Genomic DNA, 21,977 nt, shown 5'->3' with positions numbered 1-21,977 from the left:
AGACGGCGCAATCTTGACTGCACCGTCTGATTGGAGCAAACTGTAGTAACTTTAACAGCAAAAGAAGCTTTCAGTGTTCACACTTTTTTATTGTTTATCGTGCATTTTTATGTTGAACAAACCTGTTTTCCAATAGATTTGACTGCCCAAAGTCCCAGTCCTGTGAAAGTGCTCCTGCATATCAGTTCTCAAAACAGTCCACTCAGAGAGATCTGTCTCCCTGACCTCCCATCTAATGATTTTCCTCGACTATCTCAGCACGCAGGTGAGTTTTACGCTGGACCCAATGCAATTCACCTACAGACCTGTCTCTGGGGTGAATGACGGCATGACCTTCTGGCTGCATCAGGCCTGGTCTCACACAGGGAGCAATGTGAGTTACATTTTGTTATTTCTCAGATGCTTTAATCACCATCCGGCCATTACTGCTGTTGGAGAACATGAAGAACATTGGCATGGACTGACATCATGTTCCCTGGACATCTGATAGACCACATGCTGGTGAGTGGCTGTGAATCTGATGTAGCTGTCTGTCTGCAGAACAGCCCCCAAGACAACACTGACACTCTGTACAGGATAAGTCAGAGTCACCTGCACCTGCTCAGAAGACTAAGGTCCTTCGATGTGCATGGAGCTCTGCTCTTGACTTCTCATGACACCACATTGGCCTCTGTAGTCTTCAATAGAGACAGAAAGAATTTCAACAAAATATTTTAGTGCTAAATCAGTCCTGGTATGCTCACTGGACTCCATCAATGATGGTGAAAAGCCTATGACAAATACAGGAAGAGACTTAACAAACTGGTTAAGAGCTAGAACTGTCCTGGGCTACTCACTGGACTCCATCAAGATGGTGGCAAATAGAAGGATGTTGACAAAGCTAATGTCTGTCATGGACAATTCCTCCTACCCAATGCGTCCTGCATAGCACCTTCTTCATGACATGGCAACCCCTTGTTGCATCCTTAATGCAGCTCATTCCTCCCAACAGCCATCAGAAAATATTACAGTTCCATATACATGTCCATTCATACAATTCTGTTCCTGTTAACCCCATTATACCCTCTCCTCATGCACAAGCATGCACACACACACGTATATATAAAAATCATTGTAAAATATAACTGGTGATTATTGCTGTTTTTATTTTCTCTTTCTTCATGTATTTTTCTCTTATATCTTTAACTGTCTTTGCCGTTTAGCAGATTCACTCCTCCATAATTCCATTCTTACTGCTGTACGATGTTAATATCCCTACTGTAGGATGGATAAAGCAAATAAAAACATTCTTATCCGAGACACTACTCTCTGGCCATGTTCTTCTTCTATGGTGACCGTTTCCGCTTTACAGACAACATCCACCATAGAAGAAGAACAGCGTCGCCGCTATATATCGTAGCATACTTTTGTTAGCTAGCAAAGGTGTTGCACTAAACGATCTATTAAAATTAGCTATATTTCTAAGTTTGTAAAACAGACTGTATTTGATTTAGCTATAATACAGAAGATTTGTGACAACCAAGCATTTAGTAGTTGTCACATATTTGTAATGATAAAGGAAAAGCAGCTGGTTGAAGTACCGTTTGGGTTAGCATGAGGCTAGCGCGCTAACTGGCTGACATCAACGCGGCGGTGGGTGGAAAAAACAATATAAAAATACCTAAAACTTTGCTAATAAAACGTTACTGATAACATCTTTCACCTCTAGGTGAAACAGAACAATATAAGACAGTGAAGTCTATAATTTTGCAGCGTTGTTGGTTGCTAGCATTTCGCTGAAGCTTTGACTGTGATCCACTTCGACTGCAACAACTGATACCTTCATTTTTCATCTTTACAGAGTTTTCTTTTACAGAGTTCCTGGGTTTATAAAACCTTAAGAGGACCATAGAGAGGTCCAGGGTCTATAGACATTAAGAGGACCATGCAGTTAGCACAGTGAGAGGCACAGAGCTGCTGCAACATGGAGCTTACTGCAAAGGAGGAGGAAACTGCCGGTGTGGTGGATATGACCACCAGTGAAAAGGCATGTGTTTATATTCTGTCATATGAATGTAATAACCAGAGATTTTCTGTCATATGGATGTAATAACCAGAGATCTTGTGCTTTTTAAATGAAGACATCGTAAAGAAATGTAAATCCAGGGGTCTTGTTTGCTCTTACTGTGTTAAAGTGACCCTTTTCTCTGCATGAAAAGTTTAATCTGTGGATGAACCTTGTGAATAATGTGAAAATGCTACATTTCCATAGTATTTCCTGTATTTTAACAGTAGTATTAGTTGCATAGGTTATGTGATAACCAGTTTTGCTGTTGCTGTAATTTAAACTAGCAAATAAATCAATCCATTTGGTTTGATTCCCCTTTACAGGTCGTAGAGCTTCTGAATCAGGCTGCTCTGATCCCAACAGATGAAAAGTTGACTGTTCTCAAACAGGTTTGTTGTCTAATCTAAATATAATCACATTTACTGTTGTCAGCACCAAATAAAACCTGTGAGGTATTTTCTATTGGAACTATAGCTGATTTACATGCCTTATTTTGCACTTATAAGATTGTTTTTCCAAACATGTATCCATCTTTTAATGGGTTAGGTTGTATTTTTTATGCAGCACTGTATTCTGTGACTGTGTATGTTATGTACTAACTCAGAAATGTTCTGTCTCCAGGTTCAGGAGCTTATCATCAACAAGGATCCATCTCTACTTGACAATTTTTTGGATGTAAGTAAACATGCATGCTAGGGGTGGGAAAATAAAAAAAATAAAAAATCAAATATCGGGATTTTTTTGCTTCACAATTTTAAAATTGAGTTTGTATTTTTATAAATAAATAAAAATCCATGATCAGATGTTTTGTAATTTTTATTGTTTTGATCTTTTTACTTGTCGTCTTGGGAATTGTAGAAACAGACAGATGGTCTGTCTACTTTGTTGAAATTAAGAAAAATAACTACCAAAAAAAGTTTAGAAAAAATTTTTTGTTTTATTTTTTAAAAATCGCAATTTAAATCAAATCGGCACCCTAAAAATCGTTATCGAATCGGGACTAAAGTATTTCTTAACAGCCTGAATGAACGCAGCTATCTTACTTAATTCTTGTTTGTAGCTGTTTATCAGGTGTGGAAATAAAAATTTGATTAATAATACAAGCCCTGGCCATGGCTGCACCGAGGTGTAGTGGTTTGCTCTGTGGCAAGTAGATTGTGGGGGGTTGGGGTTCAAACAGTGGCCTTTCTGTGTGGAGTTTGTATGTTTTTATGTTCTCTCCTTGTATGAGTGGGTTCTCTCTGCGTACTCCAGCTTCCTCCCACAAATCGTCCCTAGGAGTTAGCCTGAGTGTGAGTGGTTGTTTGTCTTTCTGTGTTGGCCCTGTGATGGACTGGTGACCTGTCCAGGGTGTACCCTGCCCTCTCGCCCCATTAATAGCTGGGATAGGCTCCAGCTTCCAGAAGACATTTAAGTGGACAAGCATAGAGATTGACCGATATGGGTTTTTCAGGACTTATACCGATTATTAGTAGTTAGAGGAGGCCAATACCGATATTTGGATCCGATATTCATTTATGGTAAAAGTGTAAAAATTGGCGTAAAAAAAAAAATCGAATAATGCAAACACTGAACTTCATTGAAATGCCTAAAGCATTTTTATTGGATCCCACAAATAGAAAATAAAAGCTCCAGAAGTGCCTGAATTCCCTACACTCAGAAACATCTCTTATAAAGTTGAATTAAAGGTTAAATAAATAGCTCTAAAATAATTTCCACAGAAAATACAGTCAAATTTAAATCTAACTACAATGACTTGTCTTTGTTTTAAGTTCAAACACAACAAAAATACAGGAAGTTCTCAGGCTCAGCAGCACCTCTTGTAAAGTTAAATACGTTTTTCACGTGACTCTAACTACATACTATTCTCCACATTACATACTGTGACTTCCGGACTATTCAACGCACCTGAATATAAGCGGTTAGGAAAATGATTGATTGATGATTGGCCTTTTTATTTTGCAGGAGATCATTGCTTTTCAGACTGACAAGTCCATTGAAGTGAGGAAGTTTGTGATAGGATTTATCGAGGAAGCATGGTGAGTTACTAAACATTCTCGTCTGTGTTTGAGTTGCATTTACAGTGCATACATTTTCCTGGATCTTTTGTTGTTTTACATTCCTCAGCAAAAGGGACAACGAGCTGCTCCTCAGGCTGATTGCCAACCTGAACATGCTGCTGAAGGATGAGAGTGTGAATGTGGTGAAGAAAGCCATCCTCACCCTCACTCAGCTGTACAAAGTCACACTACAGGTATCCACAGTAAATCTGTCAGACTACTCCGCCTCAGGCATGCAGCGTGGTCGTTTACAGTCTGTCCTTTTCTGCCTGTGTTTCCTGTCAGTGGTTGGTGCGCAACAAAACCGTATCAGACATGCAGGAGGCATGCTGGGACTTAGTCACGCAGATGAAGGAGGATGTTCTGGTCTTACTGGACTCGGAGAATGATGGTGTTCGCACTCACGCCATCAAGTTTACAGAATCATTAATTATCACTCTGTCGCCGCGGACGTCCGAGTCCGACGTCCCCAAACGTCAGGAAAGCGACATCAGCCTGGACAAAGTTCCCAAGGATCATTCGTACATTCGCTACGGTACACATTTCAGAATCTAGTTGGGTGCATTAATGTGCTAAAGGTTTTTACCACATGGTTCTTATGTTGTGTACAACCATCAGATGCTTTGTGTGAGGAGGGAAAGACTGCGCTGGACAAGCTGCTGAAGTTCATGGTCCACCCCGCTATTTCCAGCATTAACCTGACCACAGCGCTGGGTTCCCTGGCCACCATCGCCCGTCAAAGACCAATGTTCATGTCAGAAGTGGTGCAAGCATACGAGACGCTGCATGGTGACTGTTTCTACGTCTCAGTTCCCTCCAGTGATAAGTTTTATAATATATGGTAATTATTAATGTTTTGTTTTGGCTTTTTTTTTTTTTTTTTTTTACATTTTCAGCCAACCTGCCCCCCACCCTGGCCAAGTCTCAAGTCAGCAGTGTTAGAAAGAATCTGAAGCTGCACTTGGTGGCGGTTCTCAAGCATCCGTGCAGCCTGGAGTTCCAGGGTCAAATCAGCACGTTGCTGCTGGACCTGGGAATGCCTCAGAGCGAAATAACCCGATACACACCTCCCCCACGCGAGCAGCGCAAAAGGCCACGTTATGAACCGTACACAGAGGGGAAGAAAGTCAAGATGGGTGAGTCAGACTGCAGCCATACTAACAATATTCTCCAGGCAGCCATGGGAATACTGATGTTTTATAGAAATAAATGAAAATATCAAGATTTTCCAGTTTTTTTTTTAACTGTATGTCTTCATTCACGAGGGCCGTAAGAAAATATTTATATATCAATGTATCGTTGTATACATAGTGCAATAATGTATTTATATATATTTATCGTCCTATTTTGTGACAATATTGTTATTCAGAAGCACTGTATCAATTTTATAAATCACCAGATCTTTACTAATGAGGCGAATTTTCATTTCTTTATTCATTTTATACATAAAGATCAGTGTTTTTATTTCCTCTGCAGTGAAAAGTAGGTCCTCTGTTCTTATTCAATAAGTTTGTCATGCAGCAGCATTCAGTGTTTACTACTAGGAACGAAAAAGTGCAATAAATTGTCTTGATTATTGTATCCTGATATGTCGCAATATATCGTGTTGTTCGCCCGCATTGTGATACATATCGTATCGCCACATTCTGACCAATAGACCCCCTTCCCTCAGTTTATCCCCCGTCACGTAGCCTGGCACGTCCTCTGACTTTTTAATTCATGTTGTCTCTGAAATTCTGAATCAAACTGAGTTTTTAAACATTTTCAGTCCAAAATCCTCTGCAGGTTGTTGGTGTGAAAACACGGTATTTATGAGTTTTATTAACCCGCATTCAGAACCAGCTCTGATTGAAGACGACGAGGACAAAGAGGAGCCGGCCCCCTTGACGGCCCCGAAGCCAGTGGTTGTCCCAGTCACACAGTCCGCCATCGACCTCACCGCCGAGTTCCTCCGCCCACTGCTGAACCCTGAGAACGTAGCCAACCTGGTGAGCTGCTGCAGGCGCATTACCTGTCTTACCTTTTACTGTTTATTCCCTGCAGCTCAGTTATCTGTCTTGATGCTTAGGTGCTCATCAGCATGGTCTACCTGCCCGATGTCATGCCGGCATCCTTCCAGGCAACATACACACCAGTTGAGTCAGCAGGCACTGATGCCCAAATCAAACATCTCGCCAGGCTGATGGCTACACAGATGACTGCAGCGGGGATTGGTCCAGGTTGGTAATAAAAGCTTGGAAAAGGGAGTAGAAAAGACTTTTTTCATATCTTAAATACAAAAATGTCTGCCGCTCCACAGTATGTGGTTGTTGTTGCACTCTCTATCATCATCAGCAACGTGTGTGTGAACTGTAGACGGTGTGTGTGTTGATGAAGCAGCACTGTTGTAGCTCTGCAGAACGAGGTCTGGCATTGTTTTGCTGATTTAACCTCCCTGTGAATAAAAAATTCTGGTGGCTGCTCCTTTTATACTCAATCCTGACACCCTTACCTTTTACCAATAATCCTTTAATGTCAGATGTTCTGAAACAGTGTTGCTTGTAATTAGTTGTCCTTTTTGTTAAATCCAGTGTTGCCACCAATTCCTGAAATGGTTTTTATTTTCTAAATACAATGAAGTTTTTCAGTGAAGAAACAAAAAATCTTTGTTTTTCAAGGTTTCGAAAAATTACAGATTCAAGTTTTGCTGCATTTTATAAAACTTTTCTGCTTTTTCTTTCTGCATCACCAAAGCTTTTTGTCCATGAAAGCAGCTACTCGGGGCTTGAAATGAAAACGCATGTTTGATACTTTATATTTTAGGACTTGAACAGTGCAAAGCAAGAGAAGACGGCACAGTTAAAGAAGAGCTGAATGAAGAGGACTCCAAAGACATGCTCATCAAGCGCAAACTCCCGGCGGTGATGGTGGGCCAAGCCATCTCCGTGGTGGGAGGCTACGCAGAGAAATCCAGTTCTGAAGCTTCTGCTGCCGTCAAGAGGCTTCCTGAGCCCATCCTTCCTTCTGCACAGACCAAGTGAGTCTTCCTGCTCATGAAGGAGGGCACCGTTGCCCGGTTTGCTGGGCTTATTTCCACCAACAGTTGTCTTGTGTTTCAGGATGACGGGGGCAAGCGGGAGGAAAAAAGTGTTTCGGTTGTCAGACGTGGTCCAGCCTTTATCGGACACCCAGATCGAGACTTTGAGTTCGAAGGCAGTGAAGCGCATTCTGCATTCAGAGAAGGCGATTGCATGGAGCGGGATGTCGCACGTATGTCGTCTCAGTCACTTCGAAAAGAAGCATCTCTTTTCGGAGATAACCACATCAACAATGTTTTAGTTTTAGTTTTAGTTTTAGTTTAGTTTATTTAGGATCCCCATTAGCTGTAGCAGCTACGGCTATTCTTCCTGGGGGTCCGGCACAATTATGACATGAAAAAACAAAACCTTGTAAAAGTTACACATCAAGCACTTCTGTTCAGTCCTTTACATATTCAGATCCATCTCTTTACATCCATTTTTACATGCTAAGTTCATGCAAGTCATGTCCATTCATGTTATATCCGCTACTTTACCATAAATACATTGTATCATATAAACAGTTTACTGTAATACACACTCTATTCATGCACAAAAATACACTTGTTTATAATTAGATATCAACCTATATATTTGAATTATCTATAATACAAATCTTCTAGTAGACCTCTATCCACATTATCAATTAGTTTATTACACATACATTTGTATTTATTCTACTTTTATCACCAAACCCTTATAATCATGATTTATATAGGCAGGGCAAGTTTATTTGTACAGCACTTTTAATGTACAGGAAAAATCAAAGTGCTTTACATAAAACATTAAAAGCATCACAGAAAAAAAGCATAAAAGAAAATACAAATAAAATAAAACCATAAATTATAGTAAAATAATTACAAGCAGAATTAAGTAGAAGTTACAGATACAGATATATAGATACTTTTGAGAAATAGTCTTTTAAATAATATCTTAAAGTGGGAACTATTATGTGCATTTCAGGCTAATTTATTTTTATTTCTGAGACCAGAAGGGCTGGGATTGATGGAGTTATTGTCACAAATGGCTTTATTTACTTCAGACAGACCCTCTCCGTAGGCTGTCAGATCAGCCTGTGGGCAAAACGAGACTCTTCCACATTAAGCCCCGCCTCCCACCACTGCACTACATCGGGAGCGCGCACCGCACCTGCTTTCACCGTCATTGTAACGTCTCATAAACAGAAGGATTAGGCTCATATGAACTCAATAAAAAAAACAAAATACAATGTCACCACATAGCATCCAGCCCTACATGTTGGAACCTGAATCAGAGCCTGAAAACGAAGTGGAAAACAGCAACCCACAGCAACGAATGCAGCAGGATGTCTCTCTTTGGTAAACTCACCAGCCATCGTTGGAAATAACTTTATCCCACGTTTTCCACCCGCCTGATGTATTTGTACATGCCCTTGTTAACCAGTAGAAGGTAACCAATCACCGAACCTTATCCCCCGGGACGTCACAAGGATTTCCAAGTAGAAAAAACTCTCTAAAACGACGTGTTTTTCGTCGCCTTGGAAACCGAACGGAGAGAACGCTGGAACTCAAACTCAAACATGCGTTTAGGTGATAAAAAACAGTTCTGTTCACATGTCTGATGAGGATTCAACACTGTAACACTGTAGAAAGTTCAGAAAACTCCAAATACCATCATAGCACCCCTTTAAAGTTTTTTAGGTCAGTGGTTAATTTAATGTTCTTCTGTAGTGAATTCCATATTTTTATGCCTCAATACATCCCAGTTCTTTTTATGGCGTTTGATTAGGCTTTGGACAAGCTAAAAGTTCCATCTTTTGCATGTCTTATGGTATATTTGTGATTTCCAGCACTAAAAGTAAGGTTATTAAATAACATAACAGGTAGTTTTAATCCAGAATATTTCTAATTACAACTGTCAGTGAGTATAGGAGTCTGTCTTTGACCAACAACCAGTTAAGTTTCTGATGCATTGTGATGATATTTGTCCTGAAATCACACTTCAGAACCGTTCAGGCAGCTCTGTTTTCTACATGTTGTAGTCTGTCTAACTCATCTCTTGTGGTATTTGACCAAACGACTGGACAGTCATCTAGTTGAGATAAGATCAGTTAGTGAATTCTGGTTTTGAGGATGTTTTGCGTCATAATAGTTTGTCTTCAATGCGTGACAGGTCCGAGTGAAGCTCCTCTCCAGGTTGGTGACGCAGTTTGAAGGGGCGATGAAAGAAGACGTGCTGGCGTTTATTCTGGATGACATCAGGACCAGAAGCGACCTGGCGTTTTCTCTCCTCTACCAGGAGTACAACACCTACCTCAGCCAGCTGCCTTCGGGGCTGCTGGACAGCTACGACCACTGTCTCTACACCCTGCTGTCAGGCCTGCAGGAGAAACCCGAGCAGCGGGACGGGTGAGACCACATCCTCGTCGGTCCTTCTTCTTTTTAGCTTTTTTTTTTTTAGCTTGTTACCACGGGGCGCTCAGCGCCGCCACATCCAAACATCTACTTCCACTACTAAGCATAAATTATCTAGATGGTGCAGAATTCTTCTGAAATCACTTACATACATTTTAAACAGTGTTGCACCTAGTTTGTAATCTGCTGAGATTTATTGAGAACTGTGTGTATTTGTTTATCTGCTTTCTGTGGAAATAAATACATTTCATAGGCGAGGGGCGCCGGACAGATGGGTGTGTATGTGAGAGATAAAACGTGATGTGATTGGCTTTGTCAGGATCCTCCCTGGCCAATCAGCATTCACTTAGCTTCTTTATTGATCCAATGATAAATGATTTTACACCTGTCATCTAAAATCACTCCCCTGATGTCCAGCTGTGTGAATGTAACAGCACAAAGCAGAGGAAGAGGGACAGATTGATGCAAGAAGACAAGCCTGTTCAGAAGATTTAGGAGGATTTAGGTCATTTCGTTAAAAGAAAATCCTTTCACGCAGTGTTTTCTTGAAGAAAAAAAGAGATTAAATGATCCTGGACCCGACCAAGCGGTATTTTTTATGTTTGACTCCAGCTTTATACACAAACAAAACAAAGAAAAATACTTTTTCATAAACTTTTCCTTCCCAGCCGTCTCCATCTGTAATGCTTGACATGTCTCCTCCAGACTCTTCACCAAGCTTGTCCTGGAGGCTCCCATCATAACGGAGTCGGCGTTGGAAGTGATCCGACGTTACTGTGAGGACGAGGTGAGAAACACACACAGCTTCTCATCAGCTGCGCTCTCCAGACATGTCTGCTCAGCTCTCCTGTTTGTTTCAGTCTCGGGTTTACCTGGGCATGACCACTCTGAAGGAGCTCATCATCAAGAGGCCCTCCAGGCAGTTTCAGTATCTGCATGTTCTTCTGGATCTCAGCTCACACGAGAAGGAGAAGGTGATGCTCCCGTCCTCAGAGCGCTGGCACGTCTGATTCCTGCCGTTGTCTAGAGTTAAAACAGCTGTTTTCTTCAGGTACGCACCACCGCTTTGGCTTTTCTGAAGCACATGTATGAGAAAGACCAACTCAGGGACTACATAGAGAAGTTTGCCCTGAACTACCTACAGCTTCTGGTCCACCCCAACCCTCCATCTCTGCTCTTCGGGGCCGACAAGGACACAGGTACAAAGCCACTTAGTTTCACAAAGCATCCAATGCTGGAGCTTTAAAAAAAAAAAGTAGTTTTTTTTATCTGTTTACTTCTTAAACCATGCATATGTGTTGGCACAGAGGTGGCTGCTCCCTGGAATGAAGAGACGGTGAGGCAGTGTCTTTTCCTCTACCTATCACTGCTTCCCCTAAACCACCGGCTGGTCCACGAGCTGGCTTCTGTCTACACCGAGGCCATCGCAGACATCAAGCGCAGCGTCCTGCGAGCCATAGAGCAACCTGTAAGCCTCTCATTTTCCTCTTTGGAACGTTTCCTTTCTCTTCAGCTCGTAAATTAATCAGATTTATTCCAGGGCTGCAGCCTGTTTAGTCAGGAATTCCTCCTTTATCTGCCCACCTGTTCAGGACCAGTCAGTATGACAGATGTCGTACTGGTGCACCAGTACCATTTCCAGTTGTTTTATCTGTCTGCATATTCAGTCAAACAGCAGCAGAAAACGTCCAACTTGCTCTGAGTGTTACAGCTGCAGGTTATCCTGCAGAAGATCTGTTGTTGTCATAGAAACTTCTGGTCCAAAAGACTGTTATGTAGGGCTGGGCGATGTGACCAAAACCTCATGTCCTGCTGCAGCGTTTGGTCTGGAGTTTATTCTGAGCTTTCGCCTCCACTTGACGCTGCTTTTACTCGTTGACTCTATTCTTTATTCTGTATTCTTTATCCTGATTCCTGTTCAGGTGATAAAATGAGTTGGTTGTGTCGGAGTCCGTTGTTGGGACTGTGAGCTAGTCTGTTGTCGGTTCCACGTCACTCTTTTTATATCCAAACCGCATCCAGACAGAAACTTCCCTCTTTCAGGAACGAGCTCATCAGTTTGGGTTGGCTGCTCATCTTTTATTGAATTATCCTCTGAAACACGTCTGCTGCCGTCTTCCTTCATGTTTCTTTATATATTACAGCATGCATATCGTAAAGCACATCTTGACGTAAAATACTGCAGTAAAGCAGCTTATTGTGGCGTAAACAGTAGAGCCTCGTATGAAACGATGGACATTTTCTATCATCCAGATGATATATATCGTCATGTCGCCCGGCCCTAACTGTTGTGTGTTTAAAATAAATTTATAATTAATCATGGATGTTTACGATTGCTGATGTCCACTGGCCTGAAAGTCAGTGGTTCGAGTCCCTTATGATGCAACCCGGAGGGCGGCACAAGCCAGGGTTTCCTGAGCCTGGATAAATGCAAGAGTTGCGTCGGGAAGGTCATCCGGCGTGAGGACGTGTGAATCTGTACGGGATCGATAGGAGCAGGAGACTTGTTGTGGCGACCCGTTGAGAAAGGGACAAAGCTGAAAGGGGAGGAGGAGGTTTACAGCCACAAGCGTGGCTTATAACACTTACTACGTTTACATGGGAGTTTTAGTTCCTGTTTTATTCTAAATAAAAGTTAATTATGCTTTAAACAGATGAAAAACGACCATGTAAACACTTAATTCCTGATGATAATTTCTATTGGGAATTAAACTTATTCCCAATATAAGTGTCTGGTTTATTCGCATTTTAATTTCAAACTATTTAATTCCTCTGTCATGTAAACCTTCGTTCCGCTCTAAGTTACCTCCGGTCGTTCTGAGCATGCTCGTTACCTCGTCCTGTCCCGATGACGCGCGTTGTTTTGCCTCCCGTGTTCGGTGGTCTATCTTTCTTCTCCTTCTCAGTTGCTGTAGAAAGTGAAGTAGTATGCTCGTGTTGAGCTGCTACTTCACATTTATAATAAAAATAACGGTGAAACTGGTTCTTATTATGTAGTTTTTACAAGTTACGACTGAAAAGATGAGAAGCAGGAAGCCAACTTTGTTTATTTCTGGTATACGTCATATGTCACGTGCACCCTCTGTCCAATCAGAACCCTTCCCAACCCGCCGCTCTGAAGAGGAATAAAGTAAAGACGTGTTTCATATAAACCTTCATTTGGAATTATTTTCCTGTGAACTTGTAGGAGAATTACATTAATTCTGAATTATTCATTCTGAATTAAAAAAAACATCATGTAATCGTCACCAATGCTGAAGACGATCTGCCTCACTAAAGTCAGGTCCACGCAGATCATTCTCATGACAAAGATTAAACGTAAGTCAAGTGGAGGACGTGTTTTCCTCAGAGTGCCACAAAATGCAGAGTTAGCCTGGACCGCTGCTGGTTGGGGTACTTTTACATCTTACATCAGGAGTTCCCAAGTCCGGTCCTGGAGATCTACCATCCTGCTGTTTTTAGGTGTATCCCTTCTCCAACACACCTGAATGAAATAAGTGGCTGGTTAGCAGGCCTCTGCAGAGCTGGAAGACATGCAGAAGAGGAATTCAGCTGTTTGACTCAGCTGTGCTGGACAGGGGTTGCATCTAAAGGTTGCAGGATGGTAGATCTCCAGGACTGGACTTGGGAACCCCTGTCTTACATGTCCGGGTTCCTGGTCTCAGACAGAGTCGTTTTCAGAAAGTTTTGACACGTTTCGACTGTCACCTGAGTCTTCCTCACAATGTTTCTGAGAAACTAAAAATAAACAATTTGTCTAAAAGTCCGAGTAGACATGATGAACCTAATCGCACCATCTTACATAAGGAAGTGAGAAGTGGTGTGTGCAGATGTGTGTGTCATGTGAAGGAGAGTCGACATGAGGCTGTTGTCTCAGCTGGCTCGGCTCAGAGCTGTGTGGGTTTCGTCCCGCCGTGTGGGGTCAAGCAGCAGCCCGCCGTCACTCTCACTTCACTCAGGCCTTTCACCTCTGTGCTGACTTTTCCAAAGAAAACATTGTTTTGGAATTTCTGATCTTTCTAAGCTGCAGAATCTCTGGGAAAGGAAAGTTACTGCTCCTCCTGCATGAAACATTTACACAGCTAACAAGGTAACGAAGATCTGTGGGAAAAGTAGATTTCCAGCTCAAAGATCTGGTTGTAGACCTGTGTCACGCAACACGCCTGCTTCACGTTAATGAACTTCTTCATTCAAAAAGCCATCCATGTGTGTTACGTCTGCGTTTCCTCTCCATGTGCAGCGGTCCTGGATTCTCACATGGAACTGCAGCGTTTAGGGCACGACTCACATCATCAGTAGATCTAGTATGTTGAACCATAAGATTAAAGAAGATCCATTTCATATTTATGGATCAAATTTAATAGTTTTAAAAGTTTAAACAAATCTTTGGTCCTTTCTGTAGAAACCAGAAAAGCTGTTTATCAGTAAGAAAGCTGGAAAACAGTGTTGTCCAGAGGTGGGAATTCCTGCTCCGACCAAACCAGCTGAATGTAATGAGCAGAGTTTATTTACCAGCTAAACGAGCCTGTTAGTGAAAACACCTGTTCTAAATGTCTAGGTAGATCCAGAAACATGGCAGGACTTTTACTTTCTGGACCAGGAATTTCCACCTCTGCTGTTTATTTTATTTGATGCTTCTGGAGTTGGAAGCAGCCAAAGTGGCGTCCAGTGATCCCGTCGTGTTTCTGAGCGGGAATCAGAATCAGCTTTGTTTGTCAAAGCGTCCCGAAAAGGAAAGCAACATCTCTACTTTCAGTTCCATCAAAGCTCTTAGAGGTGGAAACTGCAGCCAGCTGACAAACCTGCTACAGGACACGGAGATGAGCTGGTGACAACTGTTGTTCATGGCTGGAAGGTTTCCCTCAGGGTAAAGTTCAAGCTGCTGTTTCTTTGTGTGTTTCCCAGAACAGAGTATCTTAGTTCCAGCAGCACAAAGACGTAAAACGCCTGCAGATGTTTTATTCTTCATCAGTCGTTTCTGTTCAGATCAGGGTTTTACTTTCCCAAAGTAAACTGAGGTTAAAAGAAAATTTGCATTTAAAGCAAACGGTGCTGATGTCCATCCATTCATACCCACCTGTTCTAGTACAGGCTCACGGTGGGGGGGCTGCCGGCTCCTCCAGCTGCTGCTCGGCTGTAGCAGAGACTTCTCCAGTACCGACGTGTTTTCCTCATCTCTCCTGTAGATCCGTGGAATGGGGATGAACTCGCCTGACCTGCTGCTTCTGGTTGAAAACTGTCCTAAAGGAGCGGAGACTTTGGTCACTCGCTGCCTTCACATTTTGACGGATAAAGGTAAAACAACACGACACAACTACACACAGACGAAGCATCTAGTTACTCTCCACCTGGACAGAAGATTTGGCTCGGTTGATGTGTGAATCTCATGCAGTCATGTTTTATTCCCAGAAGAAATTAAACGTTCTGTCCTGTCGGGCTGTTCGTTGCAGAGACTTGCCGTCTTAAAGCGCCGTAGAAAATAAATGAATCTGTTTTTATTTACATTTTATTTGTTGTTGTTTGACACTGTATTTTAATTAAATACACACACTTGAGTCTTCTCTTCCCTTCAGTGCCTCCATCACCTGAGCTGGTGGAGCGGGTGCGGGACCTTTACCACAAGCGAGTGCCAGATGTCCGTTTCCTGATCCCGGTCATAAACGGTCTAGAAAAGGTGGTCTTCTCCATAAAACCCTCTGGATACACCATGATGTGTTCCTACCAGGATGTTACTCACCGCTTTCCTTCCTCCTTTCAGAACGAAGTCATTCAGGCCCTGCCGAAGCTCATCAAGCTCAACCCGATCGTTGTGAAGGAGGTCTTCAACAGACTGCTGGGAACTCAGCACAGTAAGACCCGCTTGTCACGGCACCGTTTGGCAGAGAAGCTTTCATCTGGCGCTTCTTTCCTTTCTCTTTCCTTCAGTCGCGCACGCTCTGACTTCTGCATCTGTGTTTACAGGTGAGGGAAGCTCCTCCGTGTCGCCGCTTACCCCAGGAGACCTGCTCATCTCCTTACACAACATCGACTCGACCAAATGCGACATGAAGTCGATCATTAAAGGTGAAGCAGAAAGCACGAATCAGAGGGTTTGTTTGCAGCAGCGGCCGTGCTGATCGTCTGTTTCTGCACCACAGCAACCAACCTGTGCTTCGGGGAGAAGAACGTGTACACGTCCGAGGTTCTGGCGGTGGTGATGCAGCAGCTGATGGAGCAGAGTCCTCTCCCCATGCTGCTCATGCGCACCGTCATCCAGTCCCTGACCATGTACCCGCGGCTGGGGGGCTTTGTGATGAACATACTGTCGCGTCTCATCGTGAAGCAGGTCAGCAGCGAGGATTGTTCCTTTAACTTGATAAAGGTTTTTAGTTTTGTACACTGCCTGAAGGTGGTTGTTGTGTTGCAGGTGTGGAAATATCCCAAGGTGTGGGAGGGATTTGTGAAATGCTGCCAGAGGACGAAGCCTCAGTCCTACAGCGTGCTGCTGCAGCTGCCGCCTGCACAGCTGACAAGCGTGTTTGAGCGCTGTCCGGAGATGAGAGCACCTCTTCTGCAGCACGTCCACTCCTTCACACCTCATCAGGTTCCAGCTCCCGTTTACTGACCCTCTTTTCTACACTCGCATTTTATTTCTCTGGATTCTCCTCATGAACTGTCTGCCTCTTGTCTGCAACAGCAAGCTCACATACCTGCCTCCATCATGGCGGTGCTGGAAGCCAATAAGAAGCCGGAGCCAAAGCCAGTGGAGCCAGTCATGGAGAAGGAGGTAACCAATGGATACTAGGGCTGATCGATTATGACAAACATAATCATGATTATTCTGACTGATCTCCATTATTTAACAATTATCCAGTATTTATAAACAACGCTGCGCGTCGTGGTGTTCTAGACTCCGTGTCGTGCATTATAAGCGTCTAATGTACGGTTCCAAGTTGTTTAATCCTCTTTTACCGCTTATATAGGAACTATTTTACGTTTTATACCAAACAACCGCTGTCAGCCTGCAGCGCGTTTCTCTCATCCACCTGTTAAAAGACGGCTGATCTGAACCAGCTGGTTAACGTGTTGCTATGGTAACGCCCCGTAACGGAGGGATATTACAGTGTTTAACTGGCCGAACTATGTATAGGAAAATAATGCAGCCAGTTGTCAGTGACAATGGTATAAACTATGTTTAGGTGAACTTCCACAACCTACTGCAGTTATTCTACATTGACCTGCAGCCGGAGCCGACTGAGACTGGCCGCCTGGGAGTGCTTTAGGACGGGAGAGGCTCCCGCTGCTCCTTCCTTACAGTAACTGCAGAACAATATGTGCCTTCAAGTCAGTCGCCACAACACCAGAAAAGTCTCTAATAATTCCAGTAAAAGCTGCTGGATTTGTCGCTTTTAACAAAAAAAGTCTCCAGATTTAGTGAGAAAGTCTCCAAGTTGGCAACAGTGTCTGAATGAAAGCAAAGCGGCTGTGGGAGGAGTTTACAGCACAGCGCTGCAACGCCAGAGACGCTCGATTAGCAGCTGAAGACAGCAGGAGAGGAAACTGCAGAGAGGAAAATAATCACACCCTTTTATTTTTATCATCGATGGAAACCCAGATTGTAATTTAGATTAAAATCCGATTAATCGCCCAGACCTAACATGGAAATGAGACTTCAGTTCTGTAGTAACACTTTTGGTTCTTCAGTCTACCTTTATTTTTTTCTTCACAACACTTCTGGCTCATTTCTGCTGCCGTAGTTTAACCTCCTCGTCACAGCAGCCACGTTTACATGAGTCTTTAATTCCAAATAAAAGTTGAATCCACTTTAAATGGATGAAAAACCACAGACAGCTAAATGTGAATGCAAATGACAGCTTGAAATTAAACCTCATCCTAGAGGACGTGACTTGTTTGTTCCCATTTTAAATCCAAATCCTATCTGGTAACCCTTTATTCCACTCCATGTTAGTTCCAGTTGCTCCAGTCCCCATAATGCACCACGGGGTTTTCTGCCTCCTGACTCCGGTACTTAATCTTCCTTCTCCTCTTCAGCTACTGACAAAACAGAAGCAGTGCGGTCGTGTCGCGCTGCCGCTGCTTCAAAGTTACTATCAAAGTGAAAACAGTTCTTATTGCGCGGTTTTCCAAGTCATAGCTGAAAAGACAAGAAGCAGGAGTTTGCTTAGTGTAAGAACGTCACGTCAGCCCTCCGTCCGATCCTTCCCAACCAACTGAACTAAAGCAGAGTTTAAGCAAATAAACGTGTTTTCCATGGAAACTCGAGGGAGAATTATTTCATTCCAAACGATTCATCCTGAGTTACTGCTGCCATTATGCTGCTGTACAGGGGACAGCATGAGTTACACACAGTACAGGACGTCTTTACACCAGGGACATCAGTAACTACATGCATCATGACGGGGAGAAACTGGGCTAAAAGACTCTTCCAGGCATCCGCATCCAAACCAAACACAGTCCAATTCCACAGCAGAACAGTAAAAAACAGGAGAACAACAGCGGACAACGCGCTGTGTAGAGGTGTGTGTGTATGTGTATGGGAGATAGGGGTGTGTGTATGGAGGAGTATTTGTGTGGGTTGAATGGTGTATGGGGAGGTGGAGGGAGAGTGGCTAGGAAGGGGGTAGGGCAGAGGTGAGAGAGGTGAGGGGTGTCTTTGGGAGGGGGGGTAGAATGGAGAGAGGGGCAGGGATCGGGGTATTTATTTATTTTAGATTTATTTTTTAGGGGTTTCTTCTGCAGGCCTGTTGTCACATGACGTTACATTTTCTACTGCGTTCCAGATTAGTTTACTGTGACTCAGGAACGCATGTTAATTCTGATCATACACAGCCGCTGTAGTTGTGATGTAAGATGTACTTTATTATTCGGATGTCATTTCAGACATGAGGGAGAAAAATGTGTGAAGAAGAGCTGAAGCTAATGTGTCATGTTCATGTAATTTCCTCTGTAATCTGACAGATGGAGCCCGCTCCAGCTGCTTTGGTTGTAGAGGACACGCTGGTCGTGGCGCAGAGAGAGGCCGAGACACCTGTCCATCAAGAGCTGGCCGTCGTTCAGGATCAGGAGGAACCGATGGAACAAGAAGCGGCCGATCCAGTGATTCAGGAAGACGGCGCAGACAGTCCCTCACAGGTGGGAAACTTCCTAGATTATGTAGCAGATGTGCAGAGATGCTGGTGTGCCGTGTGAAATGCTGCAGCGCTCGTTGGGGATAGATGGGTGTGCAGTGTGTTGGACGACTGTGCAGTTAATCTTCTGGCCTGTTGGGGGCAGCAGACGTCTGGCAACAGGAAAAACAAACCGAAAAGTTGCTTCAAGACAAACCAAGAAGAGCTAAACGTCATGGCTCCTGTCAGACGGGTTCGGTTGTCTGCAAAATGTTAAAGCTAGAGCAGCTAAAAGGGTTTTTTCCTGCGCGTCTGAGAGCAGGTTGGTCGCCCCGACTTAGTGGTTATGAGCCGTTCTTGTAAAGAAGCACCGCCATCAGCGACTCCTCCGGTGTTCCTCCGCCTCCCGACTGAGTCTAAACCGCTAAACAATCGCCTGTGGGTGGAATAGTGGTTGTAGGAGGTCAGCTGGCTTCAGATGAGTGATAAACAGAGATGTGGAGCAGAATATTCCCTGAAATCCCAGTCTGGCAGACAGAAACCAGTTAGTTATACCAGAACTAAAACCTCCAGCCTTTTGAGAAGCTGGGTTTGTGAAATAGAAGACAGAATGAGAGTGAGGAGGAGGAGGAAATCTGTAGGTTAACAGAAACATTCAGGGCTTTAAAACAGTAACTCCTATAGGAAGCTGTTTTAGTTGGTTTTCAGTGTTAGAAAAAGACGTTTACCTTTAGTTTTCAGAGCAAATAGTTTAAATATAAGACCTTCTGATCTGCTTTTCACTTTTTATTAAATTATACGTCACATTATCCACGGTTCCCTCAGTTCTGTTCCCCATTGAGGCGGATTAAAGAAGAAATGGATTTAAAACCACGAGGACAGAGCAGAAGCTGAAGGTTTCCTCAGAGAGCAGAAGCTGAAGGTTTCCTCAGAGAGCAGAAGCTGAAGGTTTCCTCAGAGAGCAGAAGCTGAAGGTTTCCTCAGAGAGCAGAAGCTGAAGGTTTCCTCAGAGAGCAGAAGCTGAAGGTTTCCTCAGAGAGCAGAAGCTGAAGGTTTCCTCAGAGAGCAGAAGCTGAAGGTTTCCTCTGAAAGCAAGGCCAGACGTGTTATGTGCTCCACTGGTTAAAAGTGCATGATAGATACCAGTTAAACTTCACAGGGTTGATTAAAACAGAATATTTAATGTTGCTTCTCTCCAGCTGGATTTGGAAAAACCTCCCGAGAGCCCGACAACTCATCCAGACCCAGCTGAGGAACCGATGGAGGAGTCTCGGCCTGAGCTGCTGGACCGCCAGGACCAGGTGAAAGATGCTGAGGCTCATGTCGCCGGAGCTGAGGCTGGAAGCCAAGATGTCGATTAGAAGAAGCCACTCAGATTACGAACATTTCTCCAAGTAAACCTCAGATGTTCAGGATTTTCAGAAGGTTTTTGTATTTTTTAGAACAGATTGTGAGTAAGAAGCCTCCATATTTCTTCATGTCATGATGAGGAATAAATCCAACACTGCTTCACCGTCCATTCAGCTTTGTTTGTACAAAACTAATTCAGCAGTTATTCCCAGCAGATGCAGCCCAGTCATAATCTAATTAAAAAGAAATCCATTCTATGATCCAGTAAAAAAAAACTAAATCTTATGATGGAAAGAAAGAAACAGATTGTATCAAACCCGCTCTTTGATTCAATCCTCCACTCTGAGCTGTACGAGGAAGAAAAACTGATTTTAAAAACAAAGAAGTAAAATCACCATAAGAACCAGGAAGATGGCCATCTGCCTGGACTGGTGGGAGTGGGAGAGTCCAGGAAAGGGGAGTCAACACCATCAGGCTAAACCAGAGATGCTGCTGAGAAAGAGGAGGAGGAACACGAATGCATGACGACAATGTCGGATGTTTCTGTGTGGGAAATAAAGAGGGAAGGGATCTGAACTCGATGGGATTCAGGGTGCATGAGGGTCACCGGGCCGGCTGTCACCGTTCATCTCTTCTAAAAGGAGAGTTTGAAGCTAGAGAGGGTCTCCTGAGGCCAACTGGGAGATGGTTCCACAGAGGGGCCGAACTGGGAGATGGTTCCACAGAGGGGCCGAACTGGGAGATGGTTCCACAGAGGGGCCGAACTGGGAGATGGTTCCACAGAGGGGCCGAACTGGGAGATGGTTCCACAGAGGGGCCGAACTGGGAGCCGCTTCCACAGAGGGGCCGAACTGGGAGCCGCTTCCACAGAGGGGCCGAACTGGGAGCCGCTTCCACAGAGGGGCCGAACTGGGAGCCGGTTCCACAGAGGGGCCGAACTGGGAGATGGTTCCACAGAGGGGCCGAACTGGGAGATGGTTCCACAGAGGGGCCGAACTGGGAGATGGTTCCACAGAGGGGCCGAACTGGGAGATGGTTCCACGGAGAGGCCGAACTGGGAGATGGTTCCACGGAGAGGCCGAACTGGGAGATGGTTCCACAGACGGGCCGAACTGGGAGATGGTTCCACAGAGGGGCCGAACTGGGAGATGGTTCCACGGAGAGGCCGAACTGGGAGATGGTTCCACAGACGGGCCGAACTGGGAGCCGCTTCCACAGAGGGGCCGAACTGGGAGATGGTTCCACGGAGGGGCCGAACTGGGAGATGGTTCCACAGAGGGGCCGAACTGGGAGATGGTTCCACAGAGGGGCCGAACTGGGAGATGGTTCCACAGAGGGGCCGAACTGGGAGATGGTTCCACAGAGGGGCCGAACTGGGAGATGGTTCCACGGAGAGGCCGAACTGGGAGATGGTTCCACGGAGGGGCCGAACTGGGAGATGGTTCCACGGAGGGGCCGAACTGGGAGATGGTTCCACGTAGGGGCCGAACTGGGAGATGGTTCCACGTAGGGGCCGAACTGGGAGATGGTTCCACGGAGAGGCCGAACTGGGAGATGGTTCCACGGAGGGGCCGAACTGGGAGATGGTTCCACGGAGGGGCCGAACTGGGAGATGGTTCCCCATAGGGGCCGAACTGGGAGATGGTTCCACGGAGAGGCCGAACTGGGAGATGGTTCCACGGAGGGGCCGAACTGGGAGATGGTTCCACGGAGGGGCCGAACTGGGAGATGGTTCCACGGAGAGGCCGAACTGGGAGATGGTTCCACGGAGGGGCCGAACTGGGAGATGGTTCCACGGAGGGGCCGAACTGGGAGATGGTTCCACAGAGGGGCCGAACTGGGAGATGGTTCCACAGAGGGGCCGAACTGGGAGATGGTTCCACAGAGGGGCCGAACTGGGAGATGGTTCCACAGAGGGGCCGAACTGGGAGATGGTTCCACAGAGGGGCCGAACTGGGAGATGG

General features: G+C 44.6%; 1 protein-coding gene across 1 annotated transcript; it reads left to right on the top strand.

The window, feature by feature from the left end:
• The first annotated feature begins 1,390 nt into the window (after nucleotides 1-1,390).
• sympk (symplekin) lies at nucleotides 1,391-20,174 on the top strand. The gene is made up of 27 exons (XM_079254615.1): nucleotides 1,391-1,632; nucleotides 1,841-2,026; nucleotides 2,371-2,436; nucleotides 2,669-2,722; nucleotides 4,013-4,086; nucleotides 4,175-4,301; nucleotides 4,393-4,642; nucleotides 4,726-4,896; nucleotides 5,004-5,243; nucleotides 5,944-6,095; nucleotides 6,176-6,326; nucleotides 6,910-7,123; nucleotides 7,206-7,356; nucleotides 9,315-9,550; nucleotides 10,262-10,343; nucleotides 10,417-10,530; nucleotides 10,608-10,755; nucleotides 10,864-11,024; nucleotides 14,743-14,851; nucleotides 15,130-15,230; nucleotides 15,315-15,405; nucleotides 15,518-15,619; nucleotides 15,694-15,881; nucleotides 15,963-16,139; nucleotides 16,233-16,322; nucleotides 18,515-18,688; nucleotides 19,863-20,174. Exons 2-27 carry the CDS (start codon nucleotides 1,964-1,966, stop codon nucleotides 20,022-20,024), a joined length of 3,648 nt encoding a protein of 1,215 aa, XP_079110741.1. The 5' UTR covers nucleotides 1,391-1,632; nucleotides 1,841-1,963; the 3' UTR covers nucleotides 20,025-20,174.
• The last annotated feature ends 1,803 nt before the right edge of the window (nucleotides 20,175-21,977 follow it).

The sequence above is a fragment of the Telmatherina bonti genome (assembly GCF_933228915.1).
Source record: "Telmatherina bonti genome assembly, chromosome: 15".
Taxonomy (NCBI): domain Eukaryota; kingdom Metazoa; phylum Chordata; class Actinopteri; order Atheriniformes; family Telmatherinidae; genus Telmatherina; species Telmatherina bonti.
Note: the sequence above shows the minus strand (reverse complement) of the source record. Positions and strands in the feature narration are given on the sequence as shown.